This window comes from Doryrhamphus excisus, linkage group LG20, assembly GCF_037039965.1.
Source record: "Doryrhamphus excisus strain RoL-2023G ecotype Guam linkage group LG20, RoL_Dexc_Guam_v1.1, whole genome shotgun sequence".
Lineage (NCBI taxonomy): Eukaryota > Metazoa > Chordata > Actinopteri > Syngnathiformes > Syngnathidae > Doryrhamphus > Doryrhamphus excisus.
Window position 1 is genome coordinate 4,649,969 of NC_136376.1, and position 24,845 is coordinate 4,674,813.

Sequence of the window (24,845 nt, forward strand, 5' to 3'; positions counted from 1 at the left end):
AAGCTTTGTTGTTAAATATATGTAAAGTTTTTGTCGCGTTTTTTTTTTTTACAAATAAAAAAAAATACATTATTTATCTCTACTATACAGACTGAACAAAATGGAGGGCATACAAGTGTATTGAAGAGTCAAATTGCATGTTGAGTCCTATTAATTTGTTGATAAGTTTTCCCCCTTGCCCTGGCCGTCCTTCGTGTCCCCCCCAGGGGGGCCCGCTCCACTATTATATATACACAAGTCTGAAATGTTGGTCCTTGAACTGAGCTCAACGGTATGCAAATGATCCCATGTGACGCAATTCTATTCAAAAGTACATTAGATAATAATTACATTTGTTGTCAAGTGTGTGTGTGTGTGTGTGTGTGTCACACTGCGGCCTCATGTCATATTCTTATTTATTGACGCTGTATGCTCCGAGCGACGGACGCTCTTCTGTTGAGAGCAGCACAGTCGCTCTCAATTAGCAGAATGTTCCAGTACATTTTGTTTCATGCAGCATAGCGCCGTCGCTCACAGATTGTACACGCTATGAGTCATGCAGCCTTAATGAAGTTATTTAATTGTTTATGTAACTCTGCCGTCGTAGGAAACACAAGGTTGCTTTCAGTGAAAAATACGATTACCCCCCCCCCCCACCACCACCACCTTCCAATCTCCTTTTTTCCTGTCTGCGTACACACACACACACACACACACACATATATATATATATACATAATTTCCATTGGGTGTCATTGACAGATGTTGTTCCCTCTTAATTTGGTCAAGTTTCAATAACACAAAAGCGAAAGCCAGATCAGATGTACGGCCCCCACCCCTCCTGGTGTCGTGTCCCCTCGCAAGAGAGGTGAGAGCGAGAGGAGGCGGAGGATGAATCAGAGACGTGTTATATATGATGATAAGCGACTAAATGGAGAAAGCTCGCAGGATCAATAACCAGGCACACGGAGAGACGAGAGGCAGCGGGGGAGCACACGAGAATACCAAACAACCTTCCCCTTTTTTCTTAAAAAGCAAGTGGCACTTGAAGAATATGACCTTGATTGAAAAAATATGATCTTCAGGTTTGTTCCAGGCCCACAAAAGCAGCATGGGTACCCCTGTAAAGTCCTCAACTCTGCGTCGACGAGCAAATTAAAGCCCACTGAACAATTTAAGGGCCGCAGAGAGCAAGATAATCTCTTTTTCTAACTCATCTGGAAAATAAACAAGCCTGTGTTCACTTAAAGAACATTTTTACAACCCCGAATAAGCAAAAGTGACTTTTTAATGATGTTCTAACAGTAACATGTGTCCCTGGTGCCTGTGTTCGAGCACCAAACTTGTGAAAAACTTTGCTTGTTTGCGTCCCTCTGGAGAGAGCTGTTCAAACATCCTTAGCTATGTGAGGCCGCACTTCAGCTAGGACACCTTTGTTAAAAATAAATTTAAAAGAAATTAGGCTTCACTACACATCATAAAATTGTCACTGTTAAATGTGTATAGGTAGTACTGTAAGCTCACATTCCACTCTAGTGCCTTCATTCATTCATTTTCTACCGCTTATCCTCGCAAGGGTGCTGGAGCCTATCCCAGCTGTCGGGGTACATCCTGGACTGGTCGCCAGCCAATCACAGGGCACATATAGACAAACAACCATTCACACTCACATTCATACCTATGGACAATTTGGAGTCAACAATTAACCTAGCATGTTTTTGGAATGTGGGAGGAAACCGGAGTACCCGGAGAAAACCCACGAATGCACGGGGAAAACATGCAAACTCCACACAGAGATGGCTGAGGAATTGAACTTGGGTCTCCTAGCTATGAGGCCTGAGCGTTAACCACATGGCCGCCATGCAGCTCACCATAGTTGTTCGTTCATTCATTCATTCATTCATTTTCTACCGCTTTTCCTCACGAGGGTTGCGGGGGTGCTGGAGCCTATCCCAGCTGTCTTTGGGCGAGAGGCGGGGTACACCCTGGACTGGTGGCCAGCCAATCACAGGGCACATATAGACAAACAACCATTCACACTCACATTCATACCTATGGACAATTTGGAGTTGCCAATTAACCTAGCATGTTTTTGGAATGTGGGAGGAAACCGGAGTACCCGGAGAAAACCCACGCATGCACGGGGAGAACATGCAAACTCCACACAGAGATGGCCAAGGGTGGATTTGAACTCTGATTTCCAAGATATGTGGCCTGAGTGCTAACCACTTATCCGCTATGCAGCCTCACTCTAGTACATTATTAATTAAATGTACTTGGGACGTCCTTGAAGAACCCGCATGCAGCTGGCCCCCCCACCCCATGCAAAACTAAAACAGTCGTATTAAAACTACAAACGAACATAGCACAATGTTTTTTTTTTACGGCACAAGCAGAGCAAAGCAGAATGAGACTATTTTGGTTTCAATCTGAGCCTTCCAGAATCTGAGATCTTCCAGAATCTGAACCTATTCCTTGGATTTCCAAAATGTATAATAATAATTTATTCCACCCATAGCCCGCCTTTCCACGCTGCTGGTTGGATGGAGCTAGTGACTAGGAACCAGGGCTCACGTCCAAACGCGCAAGCCTCATTATCACTAACACGATAATAGAACATACTAACAACATTCATAAGGCAGAAAAGTGGAAAAAGCACAATAAGCACAATCATTTTAACGGCGCCAACCTAGCACAAATGGTTGCAGATATTGTAGTTTAATTTGGAGAAAGTGGCGCAAAAACAAGAACAGCACAAACCTTTGTGATGATTTTACCCGGGTCTTGCATGGGGTTGGACTCCACACACGTCTTTAAGAAGGAAAAACAAATGATTTGTGTACTCGCTAAGAAAGAAGTTTATGAACAACCTGGTAAAGGTGACATCATATACTACTAATACAATGTTTTGTTGTGGCTTGGTTGTCTTGGTTACGGTAGTAGCAAAAAAAAAAGTGTCTGGATTCCTGCCACAAATTCCTGCTATTATATTCTTACCATATAAGGCCAATATTTGATGAAATTGTGTATTTTGCGCCTGCGACACACTGCAGCAGCTTCTCACAATGGCGTGGTTAATAGGTTGCCGGAGACTGTGATTACGAGGAATCGTTTATCAAGCATGTTGCATGCTTGGAAGAGGAACAGAAAAGTTTCCTTTTTATCACAGTTACACAAGGTCTTCATAATATTTTATTAGACATCGGCGTGTGTGGCTACATAACATCTCAAGGCGTTTTTTTTTTTTTTATTCTTTCTTTCTCCCAGGAGCTGCTTTCCATCCACTTCCAGCATGTCTATGATATGTTGATATGTTGTATATGCCATTACAAGCTCATTTTGGCCTGTTTAGGAACTCCACGCCTCGTATATCACAGCAGCATGCTGGTTTTGGTCGGCAGCTGATTATATAAGATTGAAATGTGCTCCGCATACAAGCGTCCCGTGACGGATAACGGAGCAAATGACTTCAGCGTGTGATTAAGTGGGCCAGCGTTTCTACTGGAAAGTGATAGAGTTGGTAAATACACTCGTGTCAAATGTTTGATGAAAAGGCCACTTGTGTGTGAGTTTAAAAAAAAATGTCAAGGAGATTAATTTAGTTTCTTTTAAATTGGGAAAGCAGAAAGAGGTAGCTTTGCTCTGTCAAAATTGTAATACTCACCAGGGAAAATTCTTCTTGTTATGAAAAATAATAAGGTTATGCCAGCTCTCAGTATTTATGCTAAGCTAACTAACAGACTCATAGTTAAAAATCACAGAATTATTCAAATAGGAATTATATAGTATATAGGATTACTGTAATGTAACATTTGCAGTAATTTTACAAAAATAAAGTCAAAATATGAAGGGGAAATGAGGGGAAAGTGATGTCATTTTTAGTAGCATAAAATGGATATATGAAAAAAAAGACTTAAATATTGTGTGAAACAAAACAACGGATAAAGTTGTATGTTTTGGAAAATGAGGATGTGGAAAAAGTACGTTTACAACAATAACGTCAAAATAAAGTCATAAGTACGAGAAGAAAATATATAGGAAAGTTGAAATTACACGGGAAAAGAATTACAAGTATAAAGTTAAGACAAAAATTTGTGATTTTATAAGAATAATATATTTTTTTAAGTTGTTATATTATGAGAAACAATATAATAACAATATATAATAATATAATAGTAATATAATAATAATATTGCATAATATAATAATTATAATATACTATAATTACTATAATTATATAATATAATTATAACAATATAATAATATAATAATTATTATATTATAATAATATATAATAATATATATTATACTACTACTATTATTACTATTATTATTGCTATTACTATTATTATTATACTATATAATAATGCTGCTTTGCTGGTCTATGCTGGTCATGCTGGTAGCTGGTCTATGCTAATATAATTATAACAATATAATATTAAGCATGCTGCTTTGCTGGTCGTGCTGGTAGCTGGTCTATGCTGGTCATGTTGGTAGCTGGTCTATTCTGGTCATGCTGGTAGCTGGTCTATTCTTGTTGGTAGCTGGTCTATGCTGGTCATGCTGTTAGCTGGTCTATTTTGGTCATGTTGGTAGCTGGTCTATTCTGGTCATGTTGGTAGCTGGTCTATTCTGGTCATGCTGGTAGCTGGTCTATTCTTGTTGGTAGCTGGTCTATGCTGGTCATGCTGTTAGCTGGTCTATTTTGGTCATGTTGGTAGCTGGTCTATGCTGGTCATGTTGGTAGCTGGTCTATGCTGGTCATGCTGTTAGCTGGTCTATTTTGGTCATGTTGGTAGCTGGTCTATTCTGGTCATGTTGGTAGCTGGTCTGTGCTGGTCATGCTGGTAGCTGGTCTATGTTGGTCATGTTGGTAGCTGGTCTGTGCAGGTCATGCTGGTAGCTGGTCTATTCTGGTCATGCTGGTAGCTGGTCTATGCTCTTTTTTCAGCAGGGATATGTACATACTAACACGTGCAAATAATGAAGGATTCATCCCTGCTGTACGTAGCAAGTGTTATAATATTTGATTACAATTTAACTTCGATGTGTGATATCACCGTGTCATCCTGTATCCGTTGGCTTGAGAAACATCTGAGACGGGACGCAGGCACTCGTGTTCAAATTGCATCCAGATAACAGACTAGACACAGACACGCGTACCTTGAAAATGGATTCCCAGCGTGTTTTGAATTATTTGCTATTTGGCAGCCTGCTGTCATAATGTTCTTTTCATTTTGACCTTGCCATCCGAGAAAAGAAAATGCGATGAATTGTAAGGAAGTAGCAAATGTACGCACTCCCCCCCATCACCCGCCCCCTTCCTCGCTTGCAGGCTGAGTCAGATGCTTGTATGCTTTCCATCCTTTTGGACATCATTCAGCAGATATATGCACCACAATATGTTAGCTGTCTGCTCCGCGTTTGCCATAAGGAAGCAGAGCGCCATTAAATGCATTACTAAATGTTCTTTCTATAAATGATCCAACTGTTTTTCCAGCTTTTATGCATCACTGTGGCGTTAACAACAGGAGGCGGATGACCCCGAAACCTTAAACGTTGCTATTGATTCCCCTGACCCCGTTACACAAGCTGCTCAATCATTTTTTGAGAGAGTGTACAAATAGCAAAACCAGTACTGCTTGCTCTTTTTATGACTGCAATCTTTTAAGTCTCACCACATCCTGCTTACATGATTGTAATGCACTTTTTATTTAAGTCATAAGTCGACTTACTGCAGCTACTATGCTAACGGGAAGCTTTCTTGCCGAGATGTTTTGACTTTTTTTTTTTTAAGTGGTTAAAAAGCTTGTCGGCAAAAGATATCACTTCATTTGGACGATACAACATTAGCTGCTTTGATGAAGTTTAAAAATGGAAAATCAACACAAAACGTGATTTGGATGGAAAATAATTAGATGTGATGTATAAAATACAGGCGGCATGGTGGTCTAGTGGTTAGCACGCAGGCCTCACATCTAGAAGACTCCAGTTCAATTCCACCCTTGGCCATCTCTGTGTGGAGTTTGCATGTTCTCCCTGTGCATGCGTGGGTTTTCTCCGGGTACTCCGGTTTCCTCCCACATTCCAAAAACATGCTAGGTTAATTGGCGACTCCAAATTGTCCATAGGTATGAATGTGAGTGTGAATGGTTGTTTGTCTATATGTGCCCTGTGATTGGCTGGACACCAGTCCAGGGTGTACCCCGCCTCTCGCCCAAAGACAGCTGGGATAGGCTCCAGCATCCCCCGCGACCCTCGTGAGGAAAAAGCGGTAGAAAATGAATGAATGAATGTATAAAATACAACAGCGAAAGAGAAGTATGTGTTCAAGTTCTCACTCTTATCTCGGCTTGTTTTTGGCTATTCCCTTTTGCATGGTGGCATCCCATGTCACTTTGGCTCTGATACTGTACTACCAGAAAATTGCCCCAATGGCTTCGGACAAACTAAAGCTCCCCCTAATATACAAATTCTAACAGTACTACGTGTCCTTGGGGCCTGTTTATGAGCCCCAAACATGAGAACACTCTCATCATCTGATTATCACCACTTTTGGGAGAAGAGGCACTCTCAAGCTTTCTCCAACCTTCGTGGATGAACCCACCACTTTACAGAGTAGAGCTTTGTAAAACAAACAACAAAGGGGGCAGGCTTCGCTACATATCTTAAAGGAAAACTGCACTTAAAAAAAAAATGTTGCCCATCATTCACAATTCTTATATGAGACATGAACATGCATCTTTCTTGTTTCTGTGCATTCTAAAGATATAAAAACAGCTAAAAAAGAGGCACCTAATTTATGCATATAAATTGGATACATCCGCCTACAAAGCCTGCTATTAAAACACATCCTACAATATTTGGTAATGGTTTCATTTCATTTGAACATGCATCAGATTACAATTGAATGCATCACATAATCCTTTCACAGTTCCACATGTCCAAAAGGAGTAGGAAGAAGCAAAGCTTATTAAATCCTACCCCTCCATCTGGTACTTTTAAAATCGATAACTGTTACATTTGTTCACTTCCTGCTTTCCATAATACAGTTTGCTTTTACAATCAGTAACTGTTTCATTTGTTCACTTCCTATTTGGTCGTATTTGGGTTAATTTTAAGCATTAACGTAACTTTAGTTCATTTGGAGTTTGTCTTATTTGCAGACAAACAAACAGGCAAGTGTTTGCCTTTTGTACAAACTGGTCAGCGTTTTTACGATCATCAAAGTCTCTGGTGTCGCTGCTTTAGTGCGGGTCAATCGTCTCCGAACACAAGATCCCACAATGTATGGTACATTATGCCTCCCTCACATCATAAACTCTTCCCTCCTTCATCCTTCCTCTCATTGGTGCATGACAGCTTTGAGAGTGTCGTTATCCTGCATGACTCTGACACCGGTGTCATTTATGAGGCCCGGAGCTTTACAGAGAGTTTGATCAGCACGCTTGGACGAGGAGACAAACGGGCCATCGTCACGTGCTGGCGGCGAGGCGAGCATCATCATCCCCGACCAATTAGAACGCGCGGGCAAAGATGCGGACACCCTTTTATACGGAAAGGTCACGCTAGAAGAACAAAGTGCACTTGGCGTACCTTAACACACAAACCGCCACAATGCCTTTTGTATGCTTATTTTTCCTCCCGGCAGCTCTCTTCTTCTCCAAATTGAATGTAATCAAGGGAGGGGGGCGAGGGGGGATGATGTTTTGTTCTAAACGCTTACAATAAAGGTCCTGACATTTGAAATCAAAGCTACCTACAAGAGTTGGACAAATATTTCATGCATGAACAAATATGCTGTGTCTGCCATTACTATAGATAGTAAAGTTGGATATATATATATATATATATATATATATATATATATATATATATATATATATATATATATATATATATATATATATATATTTGTTCATGTTGTCCAGCTCTTGTAGGTAGCTTTGATTTTGTTGGCCGAGAGGCGGGGTACACCCTGGACTGGTGGCCAGCCAATCACAGGGCACATATAGACAAACAACCATTCACACTCACATTCATACCTATGGACAATTTGGAGTCGCCAATTAACCCAAGTTGAAATATTAAAGAAGTTGTAATATAATGATAAACCAACTAAATCTAGAATTACAGTAGCTTTGGGAACGTTAAATATGAAAGAAATATTATAGGAACAGAGTCCAAATATTAGAAGAAGAACATGTAGTATGAAGAGTCATTCATTCATTTTCTACCCTTTTGCCTCACTAGGATCACGGGGGTGCTGGAGCCTATCCCAGCTGTCGTCTAGTTGCCAGCCAATCACAGGGCACATATAGACAAACAACCATTCACACTCACATTCATACCTATGGACAATTTGGAGTCGCTAATTAACCTAGCATGTTTTTGGAATGTGGGAGTAAACTGGAGTACCCGGAGAAACGCCACGCATGCACAGGGAGAACATGCAAAATTCCACACAGAGATGGCCGAGGGTGGAATCGAACTCGGGTCTCCTAGCTGTGAGGCCTGCGCGCTAACCACTCATAGTAAATCTATATACAAGTTATACACAGACTACCCTGAAGTATATCCAAGTTAGCTTTCTAGTACTGTCTCCTGAAATGTGGGTTGCAGTAGACCTTTGTTCGATGCTGTACATGCGCTAAGTGTGTGTGTGCTTTATCCCTTTTCCTCATCTGTGTACTTCCACCGGCTACATTGTTTCAATCATTCGATAAAAACATCAAAACAGCGTTTTGGTCTTTTCCATTTGGAGTTTAGTGCAACGACTTAAGCCAACTGTCATGAATGTGTGAATGTGTTATGAAAAGTGTGCTGTCCGCACATTTTTAGTCACACGTTTATCAGCCTCCGGCTCAATAAAAGTAGAATAAATGTACCTTTTTTTTTTTTTTTTTTCAAACTCAGTCTGCTCAAACTACCTGTTTGGAAAAGCTGCTCCTGGAATACAATTTCCTCCGTGAATGTCATGTCCAAGGGCGATATAAAAGCAGGCAGGAACGGTGAATAATTCATATTCATGTTCCAAACTGCCTCCCTCTCGGCTTCATCAGGCATGTCCTCGTCTTTTGCAAGGTAGAAAATATTAGCCAAGTGCAGCCTTTAAACGGAGGCTTTTCTAAAAAAAAATGACTTATTGGGATCATATTATAACACAATCTTTTTATCGCTGAGATTTAACACCAACACATTTAATAGGAGCACTTTTTAAAACACTTACCACGATCATAATCAATTGAAATTCCCCAAACCATTACTGCAGCACAATGAAATGTTTTTCTAGCTGCATGACACATTTACATTTTGCTCAGCCCGAGGTGTAATTACTTTCATATACGCTACATTTCATTAGGTTGGTGTTGCGTAGGCGGCTTTAATTAGCATCCCTGTAACACAATAGGAAGTGAAATGAGGCTATATTTGACACAACAAAACACAGCACCAGTTTCAGTATACATATTTCATATTTTTAATCCATTCTGTAGTTTCTAGCATCATTATATCGAAGATGGGATGCGCTGATCAGGGTTTGATGCTGCCGGATTCTGATACTAATAACCCAGGACTGTTTTCCAATATATCAATATACAGTAAAGTCTCGTTATATCGATATTCTCGGGAGTCGGAAAAAATACCGATATAACCGGACTATCCATATATCCGATCCTGCGCCGAACTGCATTAAAAGTGGGCGGATCTTTGATATGGCATGTAATTTTCTCCTTGCGTATCTAGCATGCTTTTGTACTACAATAAATGTTGTACTACAGTAAATAAAAATAAACCTACGCTGTAGTGATTACCGGTTACCGGGACATAATTCACCCCGGAACTATCGATAGGGAAGGTGTTGCCACCCGGAGGGGTAGGCGCGAGGGACGGGTGTTTTCCGCTGTGTGTGCTGCACTCTGGTGGTGGAAGTGTGAAAAATAAAGTTGACTGGAAGCAGCCGTTCGCCGTGTTCTGTTTTGGTATTGAAATCCTTAAGCAAAGATTGATTTAAGCTGCTTTTGTATCGATATAAGCAGACCAAATTGGCTGGCAGGAGATGAAAAGGGCATCCTAGTAACCGGATTATCATAATAACCGTGTATCGTACTAACGGAGCTTATTATATCATAAAAGACTAGAAATTTGCCGGGAAATGAAAATAGTATCGTAATAAGTAGTAATTCGTTTTAACCAATATCGATATAACGAGACTTTACTGTATGGAAATTTACCATACTCCCGTTAAGTTTTTCTTCTTAAAATGCCGTATTAAATGAAAGCTTTTAATATGCACGGTAGATTTGGCATGTTTTGGCAGTTAAGTTCCACATGGATTGTCACACATGCCCACTTTTAAGCAAAGTGGGAAGACGATGCCAAAAATGTTACTTAGTGCAAGACACCGATCATGAGCATCCTTGTTATATTGCCTTTTTTCTTGTTTCTAATACTCAAAGTCATATATTGTAATACCCTGATAGTATTTCACTGTAACCCTTACAGAATATGCATAAAGTGTCAAACTATACATGGCTGCAGTGCGTTATGATCATGGTGTTAAAAAAAAGAGGGTTATCGATGCACGCTTTGAATTAAATGTGTTGGTGAAAGTGTGTAAAGCAGTGTAGTGTAATATTTATAGCAATAGAGCAGTAAAGTAGGTGATGCTTGGTCACCGTGGCAACAACAGAATGGTAAATGGTCTGGTTTTTCACTTGTATAGCAACAGAGATGCTATTGTGATGCTGCTACTGTAAGGCACCAAAATAACATAAGGATAATGCACCCTGTGGAATGTACTTTATTTCACATGACTGGAAGTGGTATTCGTGGCCCTAGAAGACATGCCAACATATTTGTACATCAGACCTCCAAAGTGAGGTCCAGAGGCCATTTGGGGCATGCGGCTGTTTTTATACTGGCCCACAGCACGTTCTAAAAATATAATTAAAAAGAAAACACACAGAAAAACACGTAAAAATTTAAAAATCAGCAGTCATTTTAGAAGAATAAGGTCAAAAGAAAACAAAAAAACTAGCAAAAATTTTAAAATCAGCAGTAATTTTACAAGAATAAAGCCAAAAGAAAAAAACACGTAAAAAAAATTAAAAATCAGCAGTAATTTTACAAGAATAAAGCCAAAAGAAAAAAAAATCACATAAAAATTGAAAAATCAGCAGTAATTTTACAAGAATAAAGTCAAAAAATAAAGAAACAAAAAAACGAGCAAAAATTTTAAAATCAGCAGTAATTTTACAAGAATAAAGCCAAAAGAAAAAAACACGTAAAAAAAATTAAAAATCAGCAGTAATTTTACAAGAATAAAGCCAAAAGAAAAAAAAATCACATAAAAATTGAAAAATCAGCAGTAATTTTACAAGAATAAAGTCAAAAAATAAAGAAACAAAAAAACGAGCAAAAATTTAAAAATCAGCAGTAATTTTACAAGAATATAGTCAAACTATGAGGAGAAAGTAATGAGAAAGTCAGAATTCTGCAAGAATAAGTTTGTAAAATCATGAACAAAAAGACATACTTTTTTTGTAATATTAAGAGAAACAGAACAAAATAAAGTTGTCGTTTTTGGAATATCAGTTCAAGTCAAAATATTATGGGAACCATGTCATTATGAAAAGAAAAATTTAGAAAAAAAGTAATAAAAGGCTTTTTCATCCATATCATGAAGCTGAGTAATATAACTTCTTAGCATATCTTTACAAAATATCAAAGTTTGCATCCTTTCATTTTTCACTAAGTGAACCAGACACATGGGGTCAAACTTTGGGGTTTAATAACAGCGCCACCATGTGGCATGTATGTACAATAAATAATAGCACAGTCGTCACAGGAAAGGTGCACGTTTTGGTACTTTTTTACGCTCTTGTGTCCAGCGAGTCAAGAGTAGAAGAGTCCTAATTGTTGTATGAAGTTCTGTTTGGGATACCTGTGGACTTATTTTTATGTGTTTTGTAGGCCAGGAAGAGGATGGCAGGAAGGTGCTGGTTCTCAGCTACCCGCAGTATTGCCGCTACCGCTCGGTCGTGGCCCGACTGAGGGAGCAGCCCACCTCGCTGCTCCTCAACCACACGGTGCTGGCTCTGGGTGGCATCGCGGTGCTCGGCGGGAACACCCGGATCCTGTACTGCCGGGACACCTTTGAGCACCCTACCCTGCTGCGGAACGAGAGCATCTGCGACGAGTTTGGTGAGTGCAGCTTTTTTGCAGAAAACCGAAATGCTGATATTGTCCAACCCTCAATTTCTGATACCGATATCGGAGCAATCACACCCCTTGTCACGTGTCATATGTATTATTCCATTCATTATGGGCTTGTTTTTGCATCTGCATCTCCCAGAAAAATAGTGGAAAAACAAGTTTGAAATTTTCCAAGTTGCACTTGTTTTCATAGGTTGGCTGTTCCTGCGACTTGTACTCCAGAGTACATACATAGTACATTATAAATGAAAAAAATGTTTATTTTACATACAACACTGGACATCTTTTCTGTTCATGTTTATTTTTTGCATAGCTGAATAATAAGCTGAATAATTGTGTTAGCATATCGTACACCTATTCAGCCTGTTCTATGTTCTTGTTAGAACCTGCCTTCCAAGAGGACGTAATGTCTGTTTTGGTCAAGATAAGATAAGATAAGATATGCCTTTATTCGTCCCTCAGTGGGGAAATTTGCATTGCACAGCAGCAAGAGTACAGAATCAGTTAAGCAGTACAAAATACACAATATAAAAAATAAACAATATAAACAATCCAAGTATTAACAAAATCAACGGTTTTACCTGCAAAAAATGCGACTTATACTCAAGTGCGACTTATGTATGTTTTTTTTCTACCTAATTATGCATTTTCCCACCCTCGGCCATCTCTGTGTGGAGTTTGCATGTTCTCCCCGTGCACACGTGGGTTTTCTCCGGGTACTCCGGTTTCCTCCCACATTCCAAAAACATGCTAGGTTAATTGGCGACTCCAAATTGTCCTCGCGCAACCCTCGTGAGGACAAGCGGTAGAAAATGAATGAATGAATTATGCATTTTTGGCTTTGTGCGACTTATAGTCCAGAAAATACGGTATTTAGTTTATTCATTTCTGAGAGAAATTCACATTTACACGTACAAAATATTGCAGTATGTGGGCCTAAGATTCACTGGAAAAAGTTTGGACACCCCTAGTATAACCTTTCTACATGCTAATTCCGTTGTTGACTCCACATAAGTAATTAATGGCCTTTAAAAAAAAAATAAAATGAGCGCTCATATTGGATTTAGACACGATTTTTGTATTTTTTTTGTCCAAGGGAAGCTTTATTATGCCGTCAATGTGTTTCTCATTTAGTCTCAGCTGCAGTTTTTAACGGCGCGGGAGCGTGAGGGAGGAAGCGTGGGGTTGTCGTGGTGGTGTTTTTTCGGAACACGAGCGGTGACCGCCATTCAAACAGCCTCACCTATCAACTGCATTCTGTGGCTCCACTCAGGAATTTTGAAGTGCTAGAACATGTCTGCTTTGCCATTCACTGTGAACACACACACACATTACACACATTACACACACACACATTACACACTGCTCCCTCCAAGCCTTGCTACAACAAATTCATCACATTTAGTGAAATAACAGCTCTTGTTCTTTTTTTTTTATTCTCTCTGCTGTTAAATTGACGAGTTAAGTAAATTGCCTTTGAAGCAAGCAGGCAGAGAAAAGGGAAAAACGATTTTTGGGATTGGAAAATGAGTTATGAATAGTAGCGCCAACATCCTGTGGCCGCCGTTTGCTCATACGCTTGGCATCAATGTTGCCATTCCTCCCTCGGCGAGCCACATTTAAGCTAAAGGTTTATTTTCAGACTCTGTAAGGGAGCGAGACCGTCGGATTTCTTATGTTATCCACTCTTAACAAGCTTCGCAAAGCCACTTTTTAGGACGTAAATAAAATATATATTCCCGCTTGCTTTGGACATTTGTTTGTGCTGGGTTTCAAAACAGCGAGTGTAATTTCCATCACGCCGCCAAGAGCCCTGGAGGGCATCTCACTTATTATAAGCACAAACACACACTTGGAAGGTTTACACATATACATGCACAGCCGCCAACCGCCATTTCCTGGCTCCCCCCACGGCATATTAAATCCACTTTTATTAGGATAAAATACCAGGAATGTGAACACAAGTAATGCTGTCCAGCTGTGACATAATAAACATGTGATGTGAAACCTGATTAAGGGAACACTTTCAAAGCCTTTTTCTTTTGTACGAGGCTGCGTCAGGTGGTCAACGGGATGGAAAAAAAAAAAAATGCTGTATGAAATGTAGTGAAGAGATCAAAAAAAAAAAATGGTGCGATTGAGTCTATTCCTGGCGGCCTGGTTATGGATTCATCACAGCGCCCACAGTAGGTGGACCGGCACATTGATTATATAAGCAGCAAGCTCACTCTGATTTTTATTTATACGCCGTGATTTATACGCATTTGTCAGGGCCAGTTTGGAGCTATCGGCGTCATCTGGGTGCTATTGTGCCGGCGGTGGTATTAGCGCTGTGTACTGTATTATACTGTATTATACTGTACCGGATGATGTAAGGTCGCCCCTGCTCTCAACAAAGACACTCAACAGGCTTTTATCCGACTCAATCTGCTGCTTTTAAAAGCGCTCCGAACAGGAACTCTTGTTCTTAGCACATCTCCAGCCCTGTAATAAGACCAAGCCACAGCCACAAAAATAAGGGGCATTTTTTTAGAATGACTGAATGATAATTTTCCAGGCTTTTTTTTTTTTTTTTTTTTTTTTTTACCTTTTATGGTCGTTACCTCCACCACATCTGAGGCAGGATGCACCGCTCTTGGTTAGTTTGGAGCGGGTCTGGTAAAGGGATTCAGGGACTGACTTCATTCATTCATTCATTCATTCATGAATTCATTCATTCATTCATTCATTCATTCATTCATTCATTCATTCATTCATTCATTCATTCATTCATTCATTCATTCATTCATTCATTCATTCATTCATTCATTCATTCATATATTCTCTCTCTCTCTCTCTGTCTCTCTCTCTCTGTCTCTCTCTCTCTACCGCTTATCCTCATGAGGGTCGCAGGGGTTGCTGGAGCCTATCCCAGTTTTCTTCGGGCGAGAGGCGGGGTACACCCTGGACTGGTAGCCAGCCAATCACAGGGCACATATAGACAAACAACCATTCACACTCACATTCATACCTATGGACAATTTGGAGTCGCCAATTAACCTAGCATGTTTTTGGAATGTGGGAGGAAACCGGAGTACCCGGAGAAAACCCACGCATGCATGGGGAGAACATGCAAACTCCACACAGAGATGGCCCAGGGCGGAATTGAACACGGGTCTCCTCGCTGTGTAACCACTCGGTTGTTTTGTCGAACTAGAAAGTCAACTAGTTCTGTCTTACTTTTTCAAGAAGATAATCCAGCGGCATCCCAATACTTTGCCAATGGCACCATCCATGTTGTCCCATCTCACAGTGGCTCACTTCTTTTTACACTTGTACGTAAGACTTACTGATGTGACTTTGTGATATTACCAGCGGTTAACTTTCTTTGACACTTGCAAGACGAGAGCGATTCAAAAAAGACATTGCCTGTGCCGTTGGGCGACTGGTAAATGTGTGGTTAACTTCTTTTTACACTTGCATGGCAGTCCAGCTGTCATAAAATGCGACTTCTTACAGTGACTGTGCAGAAGAGAGCGGATAACTTCTTTTTACACTTGCACGACAGTTAAGATTGGTCAAAATGTGACTCAAAACATTGCCTGAACGTTTGATGATTTCTATTCCCATTATCACAACAACAACAAGAAAATGTGATTCTTAACTTCTTTTTACACTTTACACAGTAAAGATGTGTTATGTGAGTCAAAGCATTGCTTGTACATTTGTAGGGAGATTATTTCTGAGCACATTATTACAACATATTGCTATAAAATAAAGAAGAAACCACAAGTAAACCAATGAAATCATTTCTAACTGAATAGCGTCTGATGAAAACTCAAACATATAAAAAAAACAAGTCAATCTTTCCCATAGGAAATAATGAAAATCCAATTAATTCTAATAAAAAAAATAACAAAAACACAATAAAATTCTAAGTTTTGACAGCATTGCTAGCAAAGAAATAATCTCCCCCGACCCCGTGTTTCTCTTCCATACGCTGTTAAACTCGTCTCAGGGACAAACATTGACAACATATATGCACTTCATGTGGAATGACAGCTTTTGTTTATAGTATGTAATTACAATAATCATGGCTTCTTTGCCTGCCGGGAGGTGACGACACCCACCATACTTTTCTGCGGGCCCCAATTGGAATGTAATATAAGTCTTGCACAATGGCGGAAAAAGGAAATGTGTGGCCTCATGGGCTAGAAATGTCCACTTTGTTTCACTCTGGTTGTCCGTTTTTCATATTGCGATGGAAGAACAGTGCCGTTGCTCAGGTTCCGAATACTCGGAGTGAGTCGAGATGAAACGGCTTTCAAGGTGTCGCAATTGAGTGTTACTCGCCCGTTTTTGGCAGGGAGGCCGCTGCGAAAGCATTTCAAGCACGTATGGCGTCGTCGGAGATGCCTCGCGGATTTTGCTGAAGTCCTTTTTGACAGCGTCTCCTTTGGGGCGTCCCTGAAGGGAAGTATTATGAGCTACACTTGCCCCCCCCCCCCCCCACACCGTCCCGTCCTCCTCCTACTCCTTCTTCATATTCTGGAGTTGTGCTGACCTCTCTTTCCCCTCTGTGCCAGAAAGCTTACTCTCCTTGTGGGCTTAAGTCAACACTGCTTTCAAAAAGTTAGCCAGCCAATCACATTGGACGGAAATCATATCTTTTATTCCCTAAATAGTAGAATGCATAGAATAACTCCTCGATATTTCATCGCTGTGTGTTTGTCTGAAAAGTCTCCACGCCGGTTTGCTTTTATTAATCAGGGATTTCCACTGGAATCTTCCACAGTGGGGTGCAGTGTAAATGTGCTTTATTGCTTTATAAGATTAATATTGTTGCAAAAAACACAACTGTACAGTCTATAGCGGCGTGTGTTATAAACTCGTGTCTCATATAAATCTCACTCGTTCCGCACTGGAGTACACCACAAGGAAGGAGGGAGGGAGGGGGGGGGGGGAGAGAAAAAGGCTCCATCTGAGGTCGCCTCCCTCCAAAAAACATTGACTCCTGCTTAACAAGAACATACAGTATGATGTCACTCTTTCCACAACTACAGCCGCTCTCTGGCTCGCTCTTTAATCAGATTGGATGCAATGAAATATGCCAATATTGTTTATGTCATAGGGAGGGGTTGGGGGGGTGAGGGTGGGGGGGTTTGCTTTTCCAAAAAGAACAACACACTGCAGTGATTTTACACGCTACATTACATTAATAGACGCTACCAAAATGTCAAATAATCCTGTTTTAATCTCAGTTGTTTATATACAGTATATGTATTTTTTATGGAAATTTGGTAAATTCTTTATATTTTACTTTATTTTATCTTATATTTTATACTTTATTCTTAATTTTTTAAAATGACATTATTCTCATAAAATTATGACTTCTCCTCTGTAGATGACAACATTTTCTCTTAATATATTTATTTAAAGGGGATCTATTATGCTTATTTTTTTCGGTCCGTTTGTATCGAGTTGTGGACTCCAGCACAGAAAGCTTTCGAGATCTTCCACAATCTGCACCTATTCCAGCTATATTTCTTTGGATTTTGTGTATCAGGCGAAAATGTTCTGTTTTAATTTATTCCACCCATGGCCCACCTCCAGGCACGCCCACTCCCAAATATAGGACGACTTCCGGTGTTGCCCAACCCATGACTTACACAAAATAAACATAGTTAGGACACTGAGTTTTTCAGTTAGGTCATTACTTTTTCGGCTAGTCTAGCTGCATACTGTCAATCTGTGACATCACAAATCGCCAATGTTAGAACGCCCTCTGACACCAAGCGTTCACGGACATCCCAAACTCCTTTCAGGGCTCACTTCTAAATGTGGAAACCTCATTATCATTAACAGGAGAATACATTCTAACTACATTTATAGGTCAGAAAAGTTTAAAAAGCATAATAAGTCTCCTTTAATATTTTGACTTTATACTTTCAAAAATACTTTGTAAATGACTCCAAATTTTTTCATTTTTCTGTTGTGTGCCAAAAAGGGCTGCATGTGGCTCCCGGGCCGGACTTTGGATATCCCACATATGCTAAACACTGATGCAGACTGATGTAACGATTTGACATGTAGACTGCATAGACTCTGAGCCTTTGCATGTCCAGGTCCAGGTGACTTCAAGGACTGACACACGTGCAGGATTTTCACTAATAAATGGGACCAACCCCTCTATTATTATTTTTCGCAATGTCGCTGAGAGGAAAACTAGCATCTGTGCCGAGGACGACACGTCTATCGGGGGTTAATGGCATTGATCCAGCATAATTAGCTAACGACTAGCACTTCATGTAAATCCATCATCCGCTACACGTACCAGATGTTTTTAGTTATTATTATGTCCAATAAAATTAGCAGCCATTTCATTTGGTACAGCCCACGATCTGTTTCAGTGGTACTGCTCAATTGGAAAAGTTGTTAATTTATCAGTAATGTTGATATTGTGCTGGTAGAGAACTATTTACATTGCCTGTCTTGTGTTGGCTAAATAAGGTAACCCAAATCATGTTATTGTTGCAACTTTATAGCCGACGTTTATAGCCTTGACTCGCAGCTGCATTATTAATATCCCCCCCAGTATGGGAAAAACAGAGTTCGAACCTCATATCGGGTGTAAAGCACCTTCTATTATGTCTCCTCTCTGCAACGTCACATGTTTTTACAGCTGTGGCTCTTTTTGAACTCTTCCCCCCATGGCGGTGTGTTCACAGACACCGGGAAATCTAAACGCTTTCGGCTCCAAAGTGGAGGAATCCAATACCTTGAATAGGTTCATTTTGGGTTCTTATTTGAATCTTCTGTTTCTTCTGAGTATACTTGAAGAATCCGAGTCATAGTTTGGATTTATTATTATTTATCGTAGAGCAGGGGGGGGCTCCTTGGACAAAAAGAAATGGACATCAAATATTCTTCCATGCTTTGCCTCAAAATCAAATTCAAAAATCAAAAATCGTTGTTATTTTTATAACATAATCATAAAAATATAACAGTCGACTGTTATTGAGGTCCACTAGGAGTTTTATTTATGTCTTAAATGACTTATTATGTCTACTATATTGAGTAATATGAGTGTAAAGCCATTTAAAGCCGCCATTACAATACATTGTGAGACAATAGCCTCTCCAGGAAGTACACTGTTCATGTTATGAGTCCATTTTATGTTATTTATGTCTAATATGTCTAAATTTCTCTGATTATATCCACTATATTGGGTAACACAAATGTAAAATGTGACACTATGGGTGTTATTTCATGTCTAGATGCATTTAATTATGTCTAAATCATATTTAGAGGATCATTAACAAGATTCCTATGCCATAACTACAAAATTATTCAATTTATTAATGTTTAATGCTAATAAGCAACTTTGGCGTACCATTACTCCTGTGCCAACTTATCATCAAAGTGGACTTCCTGTCATATTTTGGTATTGATTTATATCTCTGGTGGTTTCATAGATTAATATATCCAACGTAAAATGAAACAGCAGCATGATTCCATTGAAATGATGAAAAGGCACGGGAGCCTTTATTGGTTCCTGTAAAGGAGCACACAGCGAGAGTCATAGTTCCACAAAATCATTGTGACGCAATCCCCAAATTTCCCCCGCAAGATTAATACCAGAAGAGCCTGTCGCAGCCTGACTGACTCATGAGCACACAAACTAGACGCTGTTTACAAAGTGTGCTCCTGCTGTGTGTGTATGTGTGTGTGTGTGTGTGCGTACAGGTACAGGCAGGTTCTTCTCGCTTGTTTAACGTCGCTGACGTCCGACATGTTGTTGCACCATCCTTTCACGATGGGAGGAAACTAAAGCTCTGGTGTTTTACAGCCTTTTTTTTCCTGTTTAGAAATGCTGGCTTTGCCTACACAATCATGGCCGATTTGCACATGTCACATTTTTAAATATGGGCATATATACATATATATATATATATATATATATATATATATATATATATATATATATATATATATATATATATATATATATATATATATATATGTGTGTGTGCATACATTTTTAAACACAAGCAGATGTTTGCATTCTTACCAGCACGTGCTGTAGAATCTTTTTATAATGAATAATAAATAACCCCCCCCCCCCTCCCACCTCCCTACAAAGTACAATACATCTGCATATTTCTTTTCTGTCCGTCCTTTTTGTTCTTTAGTGAGCTTTCAGAAAACTCCGGGGAGGACGCAGATTTTCAAAAACTCCGGTTTGAGTGTTTGTGTATGTCGGGAGTATCCAAACTTTTTCCACCGAGAGCCGGATACTAAAAATGAAAGGATGCAGGGGGCATCATTTTATGAAAAGGCTAAAAAAAAAAAAAAACCCATACACGTATTTAAAATCATAACTTCCTTCATAAGTAGCAAAATGTCAGCTCCTTTTCTTGATATTTTGCCTTTTTGCTCTTTTTTACCATTTTTTTGTGTGTAATTTTATTTCTATTTAGTGTACCGTGGGTCAATTTTTTTTAAAAAAGGACATAACTGGTGTATGTGGTTGGTTGAATACAAGTAGTTATTGATTTATGGGTGTTGATTTTGTCGTATTCTGTGCCATATTTGCTTTTGTGATTGATTTGTTTCAAAAGTTTTGCCGAGAATCAAAACGTTCAAAAACCAAGGCAATTTTTCCCATAGGAAATACTACAAACCCAATTAATCCATTCCAGATTCTCCAAAAATACATTTTATTAAGAATAACTACAGTTTGACATGCAGAAAACAATACAAAATTATAAATTACAAATGGATGCTATAGTTGTTCCCCGACATTTTGGCATGATCACATCAATAGTTTTGCTGACATTTGCTACTTTCTTTGGCCCCATGGTGAGTTATTTATCAGTCACACTCAATTAAAAGTGTGAATGAAGCATAGGGTGCTTTGTTTGGGCACGCTATTTCACGGAACGATAAAGTACAGGGCACATAGACTAGCCTGTGACTTATAATACTAAAAAACACAAAAAATGGGCATAAAGTAGTTCAATGAAAACTCTGGGGTACGAAAACAGTGGCTCGATTGTACGCCGAATTAGTCTCATTCGTCCCATAGGTATGAATGTGAGTGTGAATGGTTGTTTGTCTATATGTGCCCTGTGATTGGCTGGCCACCAGTCCAGGGTGTACCCCGCCTCTCACCCAAAGACAGCTGGGATAGGCTCCAGCACCCCCTGTGAGGATAAGCGTTAGAAAATGAATGACTGAATGAATGAATGGCAGCAGGAAGTGCGATCAAGTCAGCTGACAAATACGACTGTTTTTTGTTGTTTTTTTTATGACCGTGTCATGGTGGGAAATGTTTTAGAAAATATCAATGCCCTAAAGAGGCAAACATGGCCTATTTTACTGTGGGAATGATTGTAATTTATGATCATTGTGGCTTAATGCCGTGCGGCTTTTCACAATGAAAGAGTGGCAGTGATTGGGCTCATTTGGTGGACTCAATGCCATCAAGCGTAACTGGAGCGTGATCTATTAGAATACATATGTTTTATTGATGTACGAGGCCTCGTGTTTATCCCGCCGTTCATTTATTTATAGGTCGATGCTGAGATTTTTCTCTTTTTTTTTTCTTCTTCTTCCAGTAATGAATAGGATAAGCCTTGAAGCTTATCCACCGCTCGCTTTCATGCCCCCCCCAACGCCCCTCCACCCCCCCTGCTATCGCTCTGTGAAAAAGCCAAATTGAAATAGTGCATTTCTTTAAAGCCTCCAGTCCTACATAGCGCTTTTGCTGCAGTCTGTCAGCATCACTGATGTGCGAGCGTTTGAAGGTGATCCCGTTTTAGCAAATCCTGCCGCATTATGTAACTTTGACTGTTTTACATTTGGCACTCACCGAGCAAAAACGGTATTTGGGCCAGTCCCTCCGACTGTGTGTGTGTGTGTGTGTGTGTGCACAACGGAGGATTCAGTTTATGTATTTATCCATCAGGAGCGCCTCTGGTGACACGTTCACCCATCACATATTTATTTACAGTGGGTGCAGTTGGCCTGCGAGTGCAGATATTGCGCCTGGGTGGACTTTGTCCCCCACGGGAGAGCGAGTTGCATAATCACAGGCTGCACCGTGGAGCTCAAACACCGGGCGATATTATTAAGTCGGCGCGGGTCGAAGGTTGGCGCATTCCTCGCTGAGTGTGTCAGTCAGTCAGTTATGGGTTAAGATGACTTACTGAGCACGTAGCGAGCCGTATCATGAGGCTCGTCACAAGTTTGATCCGTGACGCTGGTTGACTTCCAAAGTTGTTCTCATTCCAAAAATAATTCCTGCCGCGCTTAAACTCTCGCTGTCTTAAAACCTTTCACTTTCGTGATTATACATTAGTGACTTTTTAATGAAGTCCAAACACCAAACACACAATTTCAACTTTTTATGATGTCATGAAGGAGAAATGTACCTCCCTTGTGGATATGATCCCGCTTCTGACCCGCCCCCTAGTAGATGCATGCGCCAATCATTTCACAGACTTCACAATACATTTTAATTTGGCTGTTGACTGCCAATTGCCTGTCAGTCAACAGCCAAATCTAGCATGATATTGCTGTTGAAACCTTGTAAAGCCGCCATTACTGATGAGGCAATAGCCAACGCAGGAAGTACGCTGAGCAGAAAAAAACAAGGAATTGCTAACACGCGAGTCTAATATGGCTTGTTTTCTCTGATTCTATCTACAATATATATATATATATATATATATATATATAAGTGACTGTGTGGGTGTTAACTCATGTTTCGAGGGCTCTAATGTTAAATAAAATACGTATATTGAAGATTATATTTCATTCAGTAAGATGATTTTATTTGTGCCACAAGGGGAAATTCGGCGTTTACAGCAGCAAAACAAACTGCAAAATCAAAGGAAATATAAAACACAAAGTTGTATACAATATTTGTGTCAAGCCACAGGTTTATTGCACAGTTTATTGCATGGTTATTGTACAGGATTTTAGGAGCAGGAGTCATTAGCCACGTTTACATGAGTTTTTCCTCTTTCCGAATGACTTTTCCGAAAACAATGGTGTACATGGAAAGGAATATTCCAATCTCCTGTCTACATGCGCCGCTATAATCAACCAGAATAGTCAATGGGGCATGTGCAGTAAAACATAAACATCAACATCACGTGATACCGGCTTCCCGTTGGAATAACTCCGTATTGCCAGTTTTCCGTTCGTCCAGTCTTGAAATTTAGTTTGGCTCAAAAACAAACTTTCCGCAGCAGTCCAATGACGATTGCTGGCCTCCATTTTTAAAACCAAAGAACGTCTGGAGCTGCGTGTTATGTCATATCTGAGCATTCGCTGAAAGAACGCACCCGGGATGAATTTCAACAGGAAAAGATAAAATTCAATCTTGCTAATATTTTATAATTAAAGTCAGGACATGTTTTATATAGATATATATATTCTTTTTAAATAAAAACTGGACTTTAATAAAGCATAGAAGTGTTTAGATTCGGTTCCACAGATGGCGAAGAAGAACACATGCTGACAACTTTCTGTCAAACAACGTTTGAGATACCTCAATCGGATTGGGGAAAGGAATATTCCACTCCTGAGAATCCGATTATATATTCATTCGGATTGGCACTTTTCTATATTGGCGGAATGAGGCGTATACAAAGGTTAAATTCTTTCCATTTGAGCAAATAGACCGAATGCAATTGGAATATTTGGGTCCACGTATACGTGGCTAATGTCTTGTTGACGTTGAATCCTGCTTGGCGGAAATTCATTTATTGCTGTCGGGTCTGGAAAGTTGTAAAGCTACTCATACTTAGAAAATGCCGCACAGAAACATAATAAAAGAGCATTACTGTCGCTTCGTGATATTTTATGGGCACTGCAGAGATGAATAAACCAGATTTGGGTGTTTGTGGTTGCTTCATCTGTATGTGTGCTGTTTGTATTTTTGACGGATTGATCAACATTGTTATGTTGTCAAAGCGGTAAAAAGTCCTTTTGTCGTGGTAAAAAAAATCCCATGTGACATCCATCTTTTGGTTTGACTTTTGCGTCCAGAAAATGTTGTTTGAAATCTTAAATTGTATGACTTATGGGTTGTTTTAACTGTCAAGGTTCCATTGTTTCATTGTGATTGTGCGGCTACATCATATCCTCCATTGTAAAATGACATTCACCATTCTTTTCTCATGTTAAAAAAAAAAATACAAAAACAAACTATTTCCTAGCTGTGGTGATGGAAAGCTTGAGCCCTTACACCCCCCCTGTTGAACACACACACACACACACACACACTCACACACTCACACCCAATGAATCAGATGAGAATGATTTTATAATCCGCAGCAATAATAAACTTCTTTGAACGCCTTAATTGGCTCTTCCTGGAACGGCATAGTTGCGCTTCATTTCATCTGATGAAAGCGTAATGTTGCTCCCCCTCCCCCCCTCCCCTGAGGGGAGAGCATGCACAACAGTGCACAAATAATGAATTAAGAACACAACTCCTTTTTTTTTTCTTCTCCCTGTTTCCCCGTATTTTATTATTTTCTCCCTAATGACTTTCATAATAACAAAGCTGGAAAATTCATAGCGAGTTCAGTCGTGTTATTTTATTTGCTAGGTTGAAGAGAATGTTGTTGTGGTTTCCCCTCCCCTCCCTTTTTTTT

At 39.8% G+C, this 24,845-nt stretch overlaps 1 protein-coding gene across 2 annotated transcripts in view; it reads left to right on the plus strand.

The window, feature by feature from the left end:
• Positions 1–24,845, plus strand: part of arid5b (AT-rich interaction domain 5B) — a 113,220-nt gene that overhangs the window by 46,233 nt on the left and 42,142 nt on the right. For both annotated transcript variants that reach the window (XM_058058363.2, XM_058058362.2), the window contains one exon: positions 11,953–12,183. In XM_058058363.2, coding sequence (XP_057914346.2) covers positions 11,953–12,183 — 231 coding nt within the window. The remainder of the gene's footprint in view (positions 1–11,952; positions 12,184–24,845) is intronic.